The sequence below is a fragment of the Rhinoderma darwinii genome, chromosome 5 (genome assembly GCF_050947455.1).
Source record: "Rhinoderma darwinii isolate aRhiDar2 chromosome 5, aRhiDar2.hap1, whole genome shotgun sequence".
Taxonomy (NCBI): Eukaryota; Metazoa; Chordata; class Amphibia; order Anura; family Rhinodermatidae; genus Rhinoderma; species Rhinoderma darwinii.
The window spans coordinates 286,939,140-286,956,679 of NC_134691.1; the positions used below are offsets into that span (position 1 = coordinate 286,939,140).

The 17,540-nt window shown below is 41.0% G+C and overlaps 1 protein-coding gene across 3 annotated transcripts in view; it reads right to left on the reverse strand.

Annotated features, from left to right (window-relative positions):
- Positions 1-17,540, reverse strand: part of CHN2 (chimerin 2) — a 274,266-nt gene that overhangs the window by 44,775 nt on the left and 211,951 nt on the right. For 2 of the 3 annotated variants that reach the window (XM_075828623.1, XM_075828624.1), the window contains exon 7: positions 15,205-15,282. The exons of the other annotated variant lie outside the window; for it this stretch is intronic. In XM_075828623.1, the coding sequence (XP_075684738.1) occupies positions 15,205-15,282 (78 nt within the window). The remainder of the gene's footprint in view (positions 1-15,204; positions 15,283-17,540) is intronic. 3 annotated transcript variants of the gene reach the window in all.

Sequence of the window (17,540 nt, forward strand, 5' to 3'; positions counted from 1 at the left end):
TACGGTCGTGTGCATGAGGCCTAAGTTTGTGACCTACCTATGATATAGTTCTCTATTTTCCCATTTTCTTAGATGCTTCTGAGCTTACACAACACTTCCTCTGTTTTATTGGTTTTCTCCTGTCACCCCGTCTGTAAATCTTTTCTAGTCCTTGTTCCATAGTTCCCCCAAGATCATTATGTTCTCCAGTTTCTTTCCCTGTTATAATGTGTGTTTTAAGCATTAAACTAAATATATGAATATATAGAGATATTCCAAACGAAATATATTTAGAAATTGAAGCATCCAAATCTAAAAACAGCATTGACGGTGATTAACCCCTTAAAGAAGACCTGTCACCTCTCCTGACGTGCCTGTTTTAGTAAATAATTGTATTCCCAATGAAATAATTCTGAAGCATCTTTTCTTACAACTCAGTGTTATGCTGTTCCTCTGGGTGTCCCTACACAGACTGACGATGTCTAATCAGGGCTGACAGCGTAAGGTCCCATTCACACGAACGTGAATCTCGTCCGTGTTCTGTGCGTTGAAACAACACACGGACCCATTGATTTCAATGGGGCTATTCACACATGCGCGAGTTTTCACGCAGCGAGTGTCCATTGCGGGAAACTCACAGCATGCCCCAAGTCAATGGGTGCGTGTGCAGTGCGTGATTTGACCATCAATTCTATTGAAAAAGAAGAAGTGCTTTCCGAGTGCGTGAAAAATGCATGCCACTCGCCTCGCAAAGCACACTGATGCAATAACGCACATGGACAGATTTACGCACGTTTTTTTCGTGCGTAAATCTGTCACGCGCGTGTGAATGGAGCCTAAGACTTGGGCACACACCCCTTTGACAAGGGGAAAGGTATCACGCAGCTGTTAATTTACTCACAAAATTTGTAGGAGGAATGGCACCACGTGTAGTTCTAAGAACATACGTTCCTGAATTGTTATTTCATGGGGAATACAATTATTTATTAAAATAGACATGTTAGTAAAGGTGACAGATACGTAACTAATTACAAGCTTCAGGATTTTCCTATTTTAGCTACTGATTTATTTGTTTATATTGATCACATAGTTCATAAAATGGCTAAGAATCATGCTAGAAATAATCAAATATTCTGAAACTTTTCAGCTACAATTACTAGTTTCAGAACTCTTCAGTACACTTATATTCCGAAACCCCAAATTGGTTAAATACTGGTTGTCTTCTGTGTTGTACTCATGAAGAGCGACCAATAATTACGGATCTGCTGTTAGGATCATTCTTTTGAAGCCTCAAGAGTTTCCCACAAGGGAACTTGGAAACTCATGGAAACATTGAGTTTATGTTGATGATGCATTCGTCTTTATTAGAAAAAAAGAAATAATTCTAAATTAAAGCCATAAGCTAACTTCCCTATATTCATCTGCTTTAGATATATATATACTTTAGATCTCTTAACTAAAATGTTGTGTTGCAAATAACAGGTATATACCATATATTTTGGACTATTAAACACACTTTTTGTCCTAAAAACTGTGCTGTAATCTTATGATGCGTCTAACAGTCTGACTGCAGGCAGCTGCCAGTGTATGAAGAAGCAGGAGAATGGGTATTTTCACATGGCCTATTTTCAGACGTAATTCGGGTGTTTTACGCCTCGAATTACGCCTGAAAATAAGCCCCTAATACGCCTACAAACATCTGCCCATTGCTTTCAATGGGAATTACGATGTTCTGTTCCCATGAGCCTTTATTTTACGCGTCGCTGTCAAAAATACGGAGCGTAAAATGACGGCTCATCAAAAGAAGTGCAAGACACTTCTTGGGACGTTTTTGGAGGAGTTTTTAATTGACTCCAATGAAAAACAGCTCCAAAAACGTCCGTAAAAAACGCCCCAAAAAACGCGAGTGGTTAAAAAAACATCTGAAAATCAGGAGCTGTTTTCGCCTGAAAACAGCTCCGTATTTTCAGACCTTTTTGGTCACTACGTGTGAACATACCCTTATGGAAGCAGCATGTCCTGTGCTGTATGTAAACAATCTCTATCATCTGCTCACTAAACAGTCACATCTTAGGCTTCGTTCACATCTGTGCTAGGGCTCCGTTCTGACGCAGCTTTTCGTCGGAACAGAGCCCTGACAGACACAAACGGAAACCATAGGTTTCAATGGTGACAGATCCGGTGCAAATGGTTTCCGTTTGTCGCTGTTGTGTAAGGGTTCCGTTGTTTTGACAGAATCAATACCGTAGTCGACTGCGCTATTCATTCCGTCAAAACAACGGATATGTGAACGAAGCCTAATACACAGACATCTGTCAAATCTGACTATTCAGTGAGCAAATAACACAGATGTAGGAACGCACAACACAGTAAATCTTTGCAGGTACTGACCTGCAGGGACCTTCTAGTCATGCCCCTCCTAAAAACGGAGGAGCAGCAAGAGCAGATTCATCACCATTAACCCCTGCAGCTCCACACCTATGTTGTCTGGTGAGTGTATCACTGAGGTTGTCATTGTATTGGTGCACTGTGGTTGTCATTGTTTTGGGGCACTGTGCCTGGTTTTGGGGAATTGTGCCTGGCATTGTATTTGGGCACTGAGGCTGACATTGCATTGGGGCATTGTCGCTGGCATGGTATTGGGGCACTGTGGCTGGCATTGTGGTCGGGCACTGTATCGCCTTAATACTAACCATAGAACCCGTACAGTAAAAAAAAAAACTAACTTTTTTCTCCTCTAAATTATGGGTGAGTTTTATGGTCCAATGTGTATTATAGTCCAAAAAATACAGTATATATAAATTTCTTTTATTTCTGTTCTACAACTCAAGTAAAAGTAATAATAGCTATTTATAGTTTGAGAATTATGATATGTGGTATGCATTGTCTTTTGTGATAATAAACTATATGTCAAAATTTAGGGGATGGACCCTTGGGTTGCTATTGGGTTTGGCTTAGGGCAAACGTAGTCTAAATGTGTCCCTTCAACTAGGTATAAATTCGAGGTCACATTTCTCTAAATATTCTTTAACTGCTGATGGAGGACAGATTGGGAAAGTAGACCAGAAGTGCAGTACAGACGGCAGAATTACTGCCAGACAGAGCAATAGGTTAAGGCAAATGGCTTTAATTCACAGGCTGGTAAAGGGACACAGGTTGAGGCAGACAGAGATCTGAAGCAAGGTAAGGAACATAGCCCGGTCCATCATGGATCGGCAGATTCGATCAGTTAGCACATATTTGCGAAGAGGTCAAGAATAAGAAGAAACGTCTTGGCACTAGAATGGTAACCGGAGTCAGTTCATTGGTAACAGGCCCATTATAGTTGCTGAGTGTGCCTAGGACTATAAAATCAGGATTAGCAAGAAGTAAAGCTAACCTGGCGTTGAGTATTCCAATGGCCCAGCTGGAGGATAGGCCACGACACTGGGCATTGCTAGAGGCAGCCAGGCAAAGAGTTGGGCACAGCAGCTGCCAAGTTGTTACACTGGTAAACTACAGGACTCTCTTGGCCCATTCAAATTTTGTAAAGTCAAAAAGAAAAAGCCAGGAATACATAAAACATATTAATCCAAATGGAAGTCTTTTTGAATAATTGATACACACCGCAGTCTGTTTCTGAACAAACCCCCCCCCCCCCCCCCACACACACCCTCTGCGCCGTTTTTCCAACTCTTGACCATCTGCGCTTTGTTTTGCCTTCACCAATCTGTATCTATGTTTATTTTCAGAAAAACTGTAACAAGAGCCTTTGGGACAAATGTTTGCCTTATAACACATGAATAGCTATTGAAACTTACAAGGGTAGAACTGTTTTGAAAAAAAAAGCCTCTCTCTCTATTCTCATGCATGTTTTTGCAATCATTGCAGCCAAATATGAGTCAATATCTTCATGGCAGCACAATAGCCTGATTTATAACCAGTGCTAATGCAGTTTTAACATTAGAATCATAATGTTTGAAGATACTTTAGATCTCTTTCAACCTCTAACAAAGCTTTGGTGGAATGGTAGGCTTAACCTGAATGGTGGACTGTTAATGTTATCTCCTTGTTTCATTTATGAACATTTTGCTTGAAGTCTTTATACCATAGGGAATAATGCCACCGTGTAATGGCCAGCATAGTGAATTACCATTAACTCCACTGTTTTTCATCAGGACAATATGCTGCATGATTTTCTATCTATCTGATTGTGCAATTGCTCCAGGAACAAACCTCCACACTAAGCAAATAAAATAAAAAATGCACTGAAGGATTTTCATTAAAAATTTCCCCCCAAAAATATTTTTTTAAACTTAGGCCTTATGCACACAAACGTGTTTTGGCAGCCGAAATTCACCCACAAATCTGCGGGTGAATTGCGGTCGCATTCATTTCTATGGGCCCATGCACACAGTCCGTGCATTGCCCGGGAGCCTGGACCGTAAAAAGATAGGACATGTCTTATTACGGCCACATTTTGCGGTCCAGGCTCATTAAAATGAATGTACACGGTGTGCGCGTCTCATGATTTGCGGGCGGCCCACGGGTGACACTCCGCGGGCGTGCGAGTCGCAAATCACGGGCACTACTACTACTACGGTCGTGTGCATGAGCCCTCAGTGTTTTTAAAGTATAGCTATGGGCCAAAAATAAATGTAAAGACATTTTTGCCTTAGTTATGGTTTATCTTCTACTTACTTGCTTGCTACCTCTGGAACATTACTTTTGCCTGGTCATCAGTGTCCAGAAAAACACCCTGTGCTGGATCCTGTAAGATCTAGCATAGGCAATATTTTTTTTTTTCAGAAGACAGTTTGGCTTATGAATCCATTCTGTAGAGGCTCACGAGCTACCATGCCCTAGAGACATTTATGGGATCACTGTGGATGGCATTTGTGAGGACAGTGGCAAAACCTTATAAGGCTCTAATTGACACTTATGGAAACTCTTTGGCTGACACATATGGCACACTGTTAATGGCACTATTGATGGCACTTGTGTGACACTGTGACTTTAAAAAATGGGGTCACTGTTTGTTTCTTATGGGAGAATGGTAGATCTTTATTATGGAGGAACGGTCATGATTATGGGAGCACAGTGGCTTGCTTGGTCTCTTATTTGGGCACTCAAGAAGGAACATGTAAAAAATCTACTGCGTGTTTGTTTGTCTACTCAACTGTTTATATGAAATTCACATTTAATATCCATATATAAGTAGGGCATTATGGGTTGTCTGTTAAAATCATGTATGACCTGTTAGAGTGTGTATAAGTAATAAAGAGGTTGTACTGCTGTGTGCTGATGAAAATCAATAGATGTCCATTAATTTCTATGGACGTCTAATGCTTTGTTCTCAGGAATTCCCCTTGCAGATAACAGCTGATCAAAGGGACTTCTAGTTATAAGATCCTCCTAGTTCAGAACCATAATATTAGAAGGGTTTTTGTCTAAACCAGATAACCCTTCAAAAGAACTACTCCTAGATGCCCGTTTGATGGAATTAAAATTTTGTGCCATGTTGAAATTCGGCAAGATCTGTGGTCAAACTTCCTTCTAGCCAGGGTAAGATAATGTGTAATGTGACTGTAGGGAATTGCTCTTTAGTCAACAAGAAAAAGGCAGGGACAAAAAAAATAAATAGGAGTCCAAATGAAACCTTTTTGAGAGATTCCTCTACACCACACCACAATTCTGTCCACTACTCCCCCCCCCCCCCACCCCCTGACTTAAACGATTGTCTCAACTCTTGACCATCTGCGCTGTCTGGAATGTAAAGCCTGTTTTGCCTTCACCAGTCTGTATGTATGTTTATTTCAGGAAAACTGTAACAAGAGCCTTTTGAACAAATGTTTGCCTTATAATACATGAATAGCTATTCAAATTTATACTGAAAGCTTCCTAAGAGAAAGTCAATCTCAGCACATTATTTCTGAGCTTGTACAATAGACAATATGTCTGAGACATCACTATGCTCCCCAACGCAGGGACAATAACACGAAATATAGGACGTTTATGACAGTAACATGTGCACAAACATGTGGCAAAATAATTCTTAGAACATTTTTATAAAAATGTGCATTCTTCCTAAAAAACAGATTTTCCCATTTAAGTTATGTGAGGAATGGAGCAGGTACCATATTTCGTGGCTGCGCCAGATTGCTGCAGTTAAAATCACGTTCCTCACAAAATTACTATACTATTTTCGAGTTTTACCAATCCTCATTCCAGGGTACTGTATACGCACAGTCCAAAGCATGATAATGAATTTTTTATGCAACGGCTCTATACTTCGAATCCATAGAACCACCTTACATAGACATTGTTTCAAAAGAGGTACTACTATGGCTAACATTAGAGTCACCAGTATTATCAGCTCTCTTCTCGATCCCTCGATCCCTCCAAAAGACCGTCCATGCATAACTAAGCCTATTATCCGGCACTCTCTTAGACCTTGGGACAATTTCAAATATTCAGCATGTCTCCTCTCACCACTTTTACCCTTCTTTAGGACTCCTAACACACCAGCTCTCAAATCCCCAGATCTCTTTTGTTATTGTATATCAATTTCTTAAAATCAATGAAATTCGGTAGTTTTTCTCCTTACAGGAAACCTATCAACTTCTCTCCTCAGAGATCTCTAAATATTTTTTTTTTTTTAGTAGTATCCTCTTAAAAAAAGACTACCCTACCTTTGTCCCTTACCACTTTTGAACACAGTGCAGAACTGGCCCCTATGCACCTCTCCTTATTTCTACTCTTTATTCAAACCTACTCACCTCTGTTGCTAGGGCCCATCTAACCTATACCACCCACAGGGAAGAATATATAGGTACTACGCTTTTAGACACACATTGGAATCAAATCTGGGACTTCATTAACACATTAGAAACATCCTATAAAGTACTACTCAGAAGGTATCTAGTTCCAACACATATAGCCCATGCAGCCCCAGGATACCCACCAATATGTTTTCGAGGATACCTTGATAGAGGTGACATTTTCCACACCAGGTGGTGCTGCCCCAAGTTCAGATGATTGTTGGCTCAAAATTTTCACCTTATTCACACAGTTACAGGACACAATTTAATTAAGAATCCTTAGGAAGCACTACTTTGTAAAGAACTAGGGAGAGTCCTCTGAGCTAAGAAAAAGTTCATATCCTTTTTCTTTCAAGTGACAAAACAAATAATTGCCCATGGCTGGAAACATCTTAACTTTGACTTCTCAAAACTCAAGAGAAAAATAAATTACTATATGATCAATGAAAAATTAATGTCTTTGACAAGAGGAACCCTTAATAGATAAAAAAAAAATTGTGACCCTTGGTAACAATAAGTTTTTACCCCCAGCAAATCTTATCCTCTACTCAACTGACCTAAATGCCCTTAACATGGGCCAACCATCCTTTACTTCAATCATATGGCCATACATGCACCCTTTCCACACTCCCCCACTGACCACCTGCCTCCCCCACCTTCCTCCGTAATCTCATACAACTGTTACTTTTTATTTACTATTTATAATTAGTCTAATTTATGACACTATAAAGATATTTTCTTCAGTGTCTCAAGCACTAATCGGTTTGGATCTTAAAGCAAAAATGCATCTAGCATCCTCTTTGAAGAATATTTTAGGGATTTTATAAATAACAATACACATTCAGGGTCACAGGAAAATTGAAATCTGCATGATTATGCTGTAGTCTAGAAAAGTTTTTTACTTTTTTTTTTTATAAGTCTACACTGTACTGTACTACAGGCTACCATATACTGTATTCTCCTGACAGGTCTGCAGGGCCAGCACTGGGAATGTAGAATTCACTACATATTATCTTGTTATAATGCCTGGTTTAAAAAAAAAATGGGACCCTGGTCAAAAAGCAATGTAAATCCCTCCTGCTCACTATTTTAGACCTTTTTGAAACTTTAAAAGTGGCAAACATGTCAAACACAGATACATATGGACTTTTTTACCCGAATGTTAATATCTGGATACTGCCATACAATACCAAATAATATCTCTATACAATGGCCACATAATACAGCTATTCAGTAGATAATTAATAATGCCATATAATACTCCTGTATAGTGTCCACATAAAACTGCAGATAAAGCCCACATAATACCGCCATATATTGTACAAATGATATGCAGTAACTACAGTAAATAATACTTAAGGAGCCCACATAATACTGTAATTAAATGTAACAATCACATACAGTAGTTCTCTCTATTGTCGTGCAAAGCACTCCGTGGAAATGAGCACTCTCCCTGATTACTGGAACTGTCGCTAGAATAAAATGTTTTTCTGTTCCACTCTCTGGTTTCTCCTGGGGGGTCACGTTTTCAGGGGCCTTTTAGAAAACGGGGGCCGTGGACAATTTTCCAGTTTTACACTCCCTAAAACCAACCCCGCATGTTACTGTCCCTATGCTACTGCGCCTAAAGGGACTGTTTTGATAACAACATTGTATAATGTCTATTTACACGGCTCATCTATAAAAAAAAAAAGAACAATATAAAAGCCAGTTACTTTTAGAATGTGTATAAATGCTGTAAAGATTTCATGATATCAGATAGCTATGTATTATGTCCCAGACTGGACATGTTGCCTGGAGAGCATTATTGCAGCACTACAAATGTTGCTTATTTTTAATATTGCGTTGTGTGGAATATACTTAACATCAGGGCTTACCTAGTAATATACAGAAATCCCCTAAGGGCTAATACACACTACCATATTTTTCTTCACTATGCTATTCACATTTTTTTGCGGATAGCAACCTAAACCATTCATTTCTATGGGCTCAGGCACACATCCGTATTTGTTGCAGATCCGTGTGTCTGTTCCGCAAATTATAGAAGAGATCCTGTTTTTGTCCATTTTTGTGGTCCGTCTAGTGACTCTAGTCCATTCTAATCTATGGGTCTGTGAAAAATTACGGACAGCACACGGCAGTCATCTGTTTGCGGTCCATATGCTGTGGATCCACTGCCAGGAGACATTTGGAAATTCCCTTGAAAGCATGTGGTGCTCAGTGTGGCCTACTTTCAGGCGACCTGAGAATACACCTCAGAAGAGCTGCTGTCCAGTCTCCGACAATTTTGAAGGCACCAGATTTTGTAAGTCACCAGAAACCAAAGATAGTCATGCAGAGGAATCTAACAGAGCTCTCTATGTTGTAAAAACAAAAGAAAATGGTTCAAGAGTGATCATGTGACATTCCTATGGGTGTTTCCAGTGGGTTGGGACAAGCAGAGTTACAATTTTCTGAGACTGTTTTTTTGAGGACCATAAAATACGGGTGACACATACACACAATACGGCTGTTAAATACAGAGGTACAGAACGGAAGCGAAAGCAATACAGACACTAGAATTCGTATTTTGCGGTCCAAGTAAGGAAACGGTAGTGTGTATTAGCGGTGATAAACACCAACTATCAGATTTTCTCAGCTCATGAGTGTGATTGCATAATGTAATATAGGAAAGCAGTGGCAGGAAATCAATGTCCCGGTGTCTGTTATCTTTGGTGTTGTCAACAGAATACAAGGACCATTTAGAGGAGAACGGAGAAGAGTTGTCATGATGGCTGTCAGCACAGAGAACATGGGTGCCACAAACACTGACTGGGAATACAAATTAGACATTAGTACAATATCCCACGTGGGAAGCAGTAGTCTGAAGTTATGGCCACAGATCTTGTCACCACTACCCAAGCGCTGTAGGCTCATTGTCCAAACTGGAGCTCCCGCATGCACAGCTAGTGGCAGGGGTATAAAAGAACAGTGTATGTGTCTCCATTGACAATGCCAGAATGAAGATGAACCCCCTTACTCATAGTTAGGCTGGATTCACACGAGCACATTACGTCCGTAATGGACAGAACGTATTTCAGCCGCAAGTCCCGGACCGAACACACTGCAGGGAGCCGGGCTCCTAGCATCATAGTTATGTACAACGCTAGGAGTCCCTGCCTCTCCGTGGAACTACTGTCCCGTACTGAAAACATGATTACAGTACGGGACAGTTGTCCGGCAGGGACTCCTAGCATCTTACATAACTATGATGCTAGGAGCCCGGCTCCCTGCACTGTGTTCAGTCCGGGACTTGCGGCCGAAATACGTTCCGTCCATTACGTACGTAATGTGCTCGTGTGAATCCAGCCTTATGAGTAAGAACATTTGAGCTAAACATATCAGCAGCTGTCCTAGTATGTCTTACACTTTGTATCATGTGAAATGAGGGCTTAGTGTAATGAGTCTTATGGATCCAATAAGGCCACGCTCGCATGTGGTGTATTTGTTGCTACGAAGAACAGCATACTGAATAGGGGTTTTGACATGTGGAAAAAAAGGACTGTGGACTTTCTAATTTGCAGCATGCCCTATCTGTCACGTATTTCATCTGGATTTTGCCGCAGAATTCACTAACTGTAATGGGTGGATTTGGATGCCTTTTTTTTCTGCATATGCCTAAGGCCTTATTCACACGAACGTGTGCGTTTTGCGCGCTGCAGTTGCGTGTGTCATCAGTATGCGCTGCGTGGCTGCGTGATTTTCACGCATATGCCATGCTTGTGAGTTGTGACATGCGGTTTTGAACGTTAGAGAAAGAAATGAAGGAAGTGCTTTTATTTTTTCCTTCATTTATTTATCTACTGTTGTGCGAATCACGTGTGTCACACGGAAGTGCTTCCGTGTGTGATGAGCGAAAAACGGCCAAGTATAGGACATGTCGTGAGTTTTATGCAGCGGACATACACTGCGTGAAAATCACGGACTGTCTGAGCATTCACTAACATAGGTCCGTGAGATGCGTGTGATTTTCACGCGCGTATCACGGACGTAATACACGTTCGTGTGAATAAGGCCTAAGGCTTACTCACTATAACCATATAGTATGAGCTTCCATACAGAACTTCCATACTTTGCACTGATGAGGACTAACAAGCCTGAAACAGCGGCATGCAAGTAGGAATAAATGGCTCTGTACTATACACTATACAACAGTAACTCTGGACACACAGAGGCATGAAATTCATGAGGATTCACGTCCTTGTTTCTTAATTGCATATAAGTGGGAGAAATATAGTCTTCCATATATTTATGTACTTCAGAAAGTACAGTATACCAAAGAACTATCCGTTTCTATACCTATTAACCTGTTCACATTGATGACAATTACAATAACAATTACAAACTATAAAAAAAAAATAGAAACTGAAAACATATATTATACCATGGACACATAGTAAATTCCTGGAGATGCAGTTTAGTCTATTGCTTCCCCCTATGATCCATGCAGGGAAGTGGGGGCTCAAAGTCATAGCAACATTCGCCATGACAAGCGCTATAAGGCTATGTTCACACAGAGTATTTTGAGGGAGGAATATCTGCCTCAATATTCCGTTTGGAACTTTGAGGCAGATATTCCTCTCCCTGCACGCCGATTTTCGCGGCAATTATCGCACCGTTTTTCGCCCGCGGGCATAAAACAGTGAGAAATACGCTTTCTCCTGCCTCCCATTGAAGTCAATGGGAGGTCAGAGGCGGAAGCGCCCGAAGATAGGGCATGTTGCTTCTTTTTCCCGCGAGGCAGTTTTACTGCTCACGGGAAAAAGACGCCGACGCCTCCCATTGAAATCAATGGGAGGCGTTCTCGGGCCGTTTCTGCCGAGTTTTGCGACGCGGTTTCCGCGTCAAAAAACTCGGCAAAATACCCCGTGTGAACAAGTGCTAGTGGTGCAGTCTGTATTCAGGGATGAATCTAACTTTTCATGTCTGTATAAACAACACAGGATACATATAGCCACATAAAACATATGTCTTGAAAAATATGGCGTTTGGACTGAACACCATATTCGTGAAGTCCTCGCACCACTCTTTTCAAAACGTGTCTGCGTTGGAAAAAATGGTTGGGGCTTCAGACTTTATCACATCTAGTTTTTCCACCAATTTTCTGCTTAAACGGTGGGCTGATATTAGTGAATCTCCCCCAATGTTTCACACAACAAGACACAGCACCAAGGAGTGAAGAGAAATATAAAGCAGTACATAAACACTATAAAGTCATCTATAAATTGCCTTTATTGCCCATGAACATCTGCCTTGGATACCAGACCACAATATTGTTTCTTTACATTGCCTGTATCTGGAAATGAACAGTGTGAATTTGGAACACAATGGGGAAAAATGCACCGAAAAAAGTGGCTTACATGGTTATTTATATGTTTTAGACTCTTTTTACAATTCCTTAGGCAGTTTTGAAAAAGTGCCTAGAAAAGGTGTGGCTAAGAAGAATCGTAATACGACCCTGATTCATTAACTGTTTTGGCACAAAATATTGGTGTAAAGTAAAAGATGGCGTAAGGAAGTTTTTTTTATTGTGGAATCCGCAGCTATATATATCCGCACCAAAATTTTATTTCATTGTGGATTTGGGTGCAGATTATTTGACTGATCCCACAGTGTAATTTTTGAGCACTGTATGAACCCAGCCTAAGGCCGCAGGCACACGAACGTGCTTTTGCGGCCGCAATTCCCCCGAAAATCCACGGGAGAATTGCGGCCCCATTCATTTCTATGGGGCCATGCACACGACCGTCGTTTTTGCGGTCTTTGCATGGCCCGGGAGCCCGCACCGCAGAAAGAACGGGCATGTCTTATTACGGCCGTCTTATGCGGTCCGGGCTCATTGAAAATAATGGCCGCGGCCATGTGCATTGCCCGTGATTTGCGGGCGGCTTGCGGCTGACAGTCCGCTGCCGGCCGACCCGAAAATCACGGGAGTGCACATGGCTACGATCGTGTGCATGAGGTCTAAGGTCTCATTCATACAAACGTGTTAAACATCCGAGTGACCGCCGTTGAAACAACGGCCATCACACGGATCTATATAATTGAAAGTGGCCAGTCACATGGCCGTTGTTTCAACGGACCGTGTGAAGAGTCCGTGAGAAAATAGGACATGTCCTATTTTGCCACGCTTCACGCATCCCTCCATAGACTCTAGTCTATGGGGGATGCGTACTATTGCGTCCCGCAGCGCAGAGCACGGATGCACCTTGGACGTGAAAAACTGAAGTTTTTCACGTCCGAGATGCGCAACACCCGTGTGAATCTAGCCTTAGCCTAAGGCAAGTTTTAGCATTAATCAATAAAGTAATAAACTGCATTACATAACACTGTACTATGTCGCTCTCCATGACAGAAATACTTTGCACTGTAATAATGGGTGCTCTTTAACAACCGCTCCATTTTCCAAACCAATACTATTTCAAGGATAAGTGATACAGGAACAGTGGTGCAATGCACTCAGCAGAGAGTGAAGCAGATGTGTGTAACGGACGAGTAATTACTCAGAGAGGATCGCAGCTCCCAGAAGGGGGAGGAACACAATAATGTAGAAGATTTGTCCGCTTTTGAGCTCGATATAAAGTCTGGCCACACTGAACTATTGCACATGACATCCGCCAAATTACATTTAATAATGTATATCATGGAATTCTGTTAGTCCTTATAAGATATTAGCATATACGACACCACTAGAACAGTTTACAAGTTACAAATCACACTATTTGTAATGTTTAAAGATATATATATATATACACACACACACACGTGTGTGTGTGTGTGTGTGTGTGTGTGTGTGTGTGTGTGTGTGTGTGTGTCCACATGGTTAAACATATAAGTGTGCTAAAATAAACTGTACCTCATTGACTGTAAAATTCTTAGCCCCGTTAAATGTTATTTAGTACAATTAACACTGCGGTGGTCGTGTAGTGATGTCTGTTCAGTGGTGATACACACTCTGGGACCCCTACCAATGCCTAGAATGAAGCGGTATTTTTTCCTAGCAAAGCGCCACTCTCGACTCAGTGATATGTAGGAACTGCAGCAGTCTCATTTACTTGAATGGTGCTGTGTTACAATACCTGACAAAGCGCCTGGTCAGAAGCGCTGTCAGAGAAAAGCCAAATGAGCTACAGTCTTTTCATTTAAAGCATTGGTCCAAGCCCCATAAATATGTCATCAATCTTAGTGATTGGAATACCCCTTTAATCCCTGAAAAAGAAAAACACCCCTTTGATATTTTGTTAAAAATCTGTGAGGTGTAATAGGAAACTCATCTGTATACCTTTTACAAAGTACATAAAGGGGTTCTCCACTATTACTACTTCCGGATGGAACGAAATGATCAGGTCTAGGATATATCCTGCATTAGGGTAGAGCAGTGATGCAGAAGTCCTGCTTTATTCTCTATAGGGGTATTAATGTACATGTCCTACAGAGAACTAGTCATTTACTTCATCTGGACGTGAGAATAGAGGAGAATCCGTGTGACTACTAGACTGGATTTGTGACTTCATAAACAAATTTTAATAAAAACGTCTCATATCAGTATCCTCAGCAGTTTTTCGCACATAATCCTCAATGTCTGAAGGAAGATGTGGTCAAGAATCAACATAACATTTTGTGTGTCAGATATTTATTGGGTTTGTCACATTTGGCTATATGTATTCTGCAATCATTAATACAAATCATTTCTAACCATATATAGTTAGGTAAATTTGAGGTTCCCACCATGATCACATATGCATTCTGCTTCTTTACAACTAGTATCGATTAAAAAATACTTTCAAAAAATGTCATAATTACAGCTTCACATAGATGTAGTAGAGCTGAATTTGTCGGTTACCTCTTTTGGGCTGTATAGTTTGAGCACTGTGATAACTGGCTGAGTTATGTGGTGGGTTAATTGCAGTCTTATATAAAACTCCAGATAACACAGCATGGACTTTGCCAAGTGACAACCTCAGCTCTGCTAGATGTACTGTATATGTAGAACATAGAATAGAACATTTGAATAGCACGGAATGTATTTTTTTGACAATACTTTAATGACTAACCAGCAAAAATCTCTAGTTTCTATCTTGCCAATGCAATTTAGGGGTTAATCTGGTGTGGTGGTCTCGTTGGCTGCCAATAACTCCTTCCTGTCAGATGCATTAGCAAGGAAGAAAGTTGGCCACTGTGGTTAAACAAGGAATTCCAGACAAAGACGATGATTCGCCTTACGCCTGAGATTGTTTAAATAACTGTAAAGAAGCAAAACTGTGTTCTTACATGGAAATGTTCATTACTAACCTCTGAGCCGCCTGGGGACGGCACGAGAACCAGTGGCCCAGTGACTTCTAATCTGTGCCGGACAATGTGAGAAGATGAAGGGAAGGTCTCTTACCTTGAAGTTGTGTGCTTTCTCATAGTTGAAATGGTTGTCATTCTGTGTCAGGGCTGCTCTTCTGACCAGTGAGGTGATCTGCGAATAGGCAAAGAGTTTGAGAGGCTGCCACAATAATGCACTCCTGCCCCCCACTTTCACCCCCAGTGCCAGCGCCAGAAGCTCCTGGTGCTTCCTGCCTCTTTTGGATTTATGGACCGCAGAATAGTTCTTCTCACTCTCCAACCATAGCTCCTCCGACAGCATAGTGTCAGAATCCCAGATCTTTTGAGTTTCCTCCTCTGAGCCTTGTAGGCTTACAGGCACTAGGTTGGTCCAGCTGCTTCTGATGCTACACAGCAGATTGGAAGCAGCTGCAGCCCATTCTGCTGAGACCTCCGACATGTGACTTGAATGGGCTGTCTTGTGGGATGGAAGGAGCTTCTGCATCTCAATAACTAGTTGACCGCTTTGTTTTTAGTCCTCAAGACAGGCGTGTGCCTGAGACAACTGCTGTCCTCACACTGAAGACAGACAAAAGACCCTCCTCAGCAACAGCATCCAACCACAAGTTACAGTGGATGGGGAGGGGAGGGGGGATTTATGAGCCACTTGCACAACTCTTTTCAATAAGGAGCATCACTTCTTCACAATGAGCACATCACTCTGATGCTTCATGCTCCTCTATCCAGCAAGAGGCTGGATCATGCCCAAAAAAAGACTTGGGAGTCTGGAAACCAATAGATTAAAGCATGCTAAATCCTGCAGATGGATTAATCTTGAAATGATAAAATCTCTCCCTTTTCATATCCTGTGTGAGAGTAAATCCTGCAGGAGTCGGAGCAGGATTAGCAGAGGGCTCTCTGGCACGTCATTTTTAATCTATTTCTCCCAGATTCGCTTAATAGCTTTCTGGGTTCCCTTATAAAATATTGATGATATCTACTTAACCCATTCATGGAATAGGTGCTACATATATACATGAACCTCAGCTGGCCTTAAGTGATCTACTACATTGGAGATGAGTAACAGCGTGGAAGGAGCTCACTATCGTAAAAAGGTTATTTTATCCAGACAGACAGTTTACTCACCCTGGACTACTAATAGATGTTTTTTTTACACTGCCTTTATAGCATAAATGTCTATGATTGGAAAAATCCCAGTGACCACGCAGTGACAACCACAAGGCCACATCAACATTTTGGAAATAAGTATTAAAACTAGGACAACTCCTCGTATTTGGGGTGTTGTGTTGTATCACAAATGTCTTCTTTTTGCGGAAAAAAAATAAAAATTTACTTGATTTAGAAAAAAAAACTAGGACAACTCCGATCACTCTATTCTTTCTAGAAACACGTACACTGATTGTTTGCTATGGCACTTTGGAATGGGTACAGGCTATGTTCACACATTGCATTATGATAAATTATTCATCATACACAAAAAAAAGCATGCAGAAAACACATGTAAAGCAAGGTTCACACAAGGGTGTCCTTTTGGACAGGGTAGGCCAGAATACCGTTGCCTCAACTGTATTGAAAAGTGCTGTCGGATATACTCTGTAATAACGCTGTGACGCATGGTATACTATTTTTATGGGAGTTAATGGTAAACGTATGCCACTGTATGGGTAAACTTTCAGAGGACCATTCAAACTGGTCTCATTGAACGTAATCGCCTCAAGTGGTGTGAACCTTGCTTTACCTGCAATGTACATGTATACATATATTTTTTTGTGCTGCATATTTCTTGTTTCTACAATCAACAATGCATCAAATTATTAATTTTAGGAATCAATGTATTCATTTATTTTTGCCCTTGTAAATCAATGCTGCAATTTTTCATTTTTTCACAGTAGTGCACATGATGTCGCAGAAGAAGTAATACACACCAACTATTGAAATCAATGCACCGACACACTGCTTCCCCTAGAGGCAGAACTGCTCTTTGCAGCTTTTCTCCGCTCTGGCTAACAGGGATGGGTCACGCGATGCAAAATGTGGCACTGCTTTTTGTCAGTTATACTGTGAATAAAAAATTTGACAAAAATGTCCTGTGTGAATGCAACCTAAGGGCTCATGCATATGTTTTATAGAGCCGAATGGAATGCCCATAGAATTCTAGGTTCTGTCGCGTGCATGAGGCCTTATGAACAATGTCCATTTTGTGCATAAACTACACTGTGACATCTATTGAACACAGCCTCATTTATCTCATATATCTATTCATTTTAAGCTAATAATATACAGACAAACGCTGTAGGAAGTTGCTAATTGCCTCCAATTAGAAAGTTGTTTAATTTCTAATGTTATCTTGCTAATTAAAGAAATTGAAATGGGATTGGTTACCACGAGCAG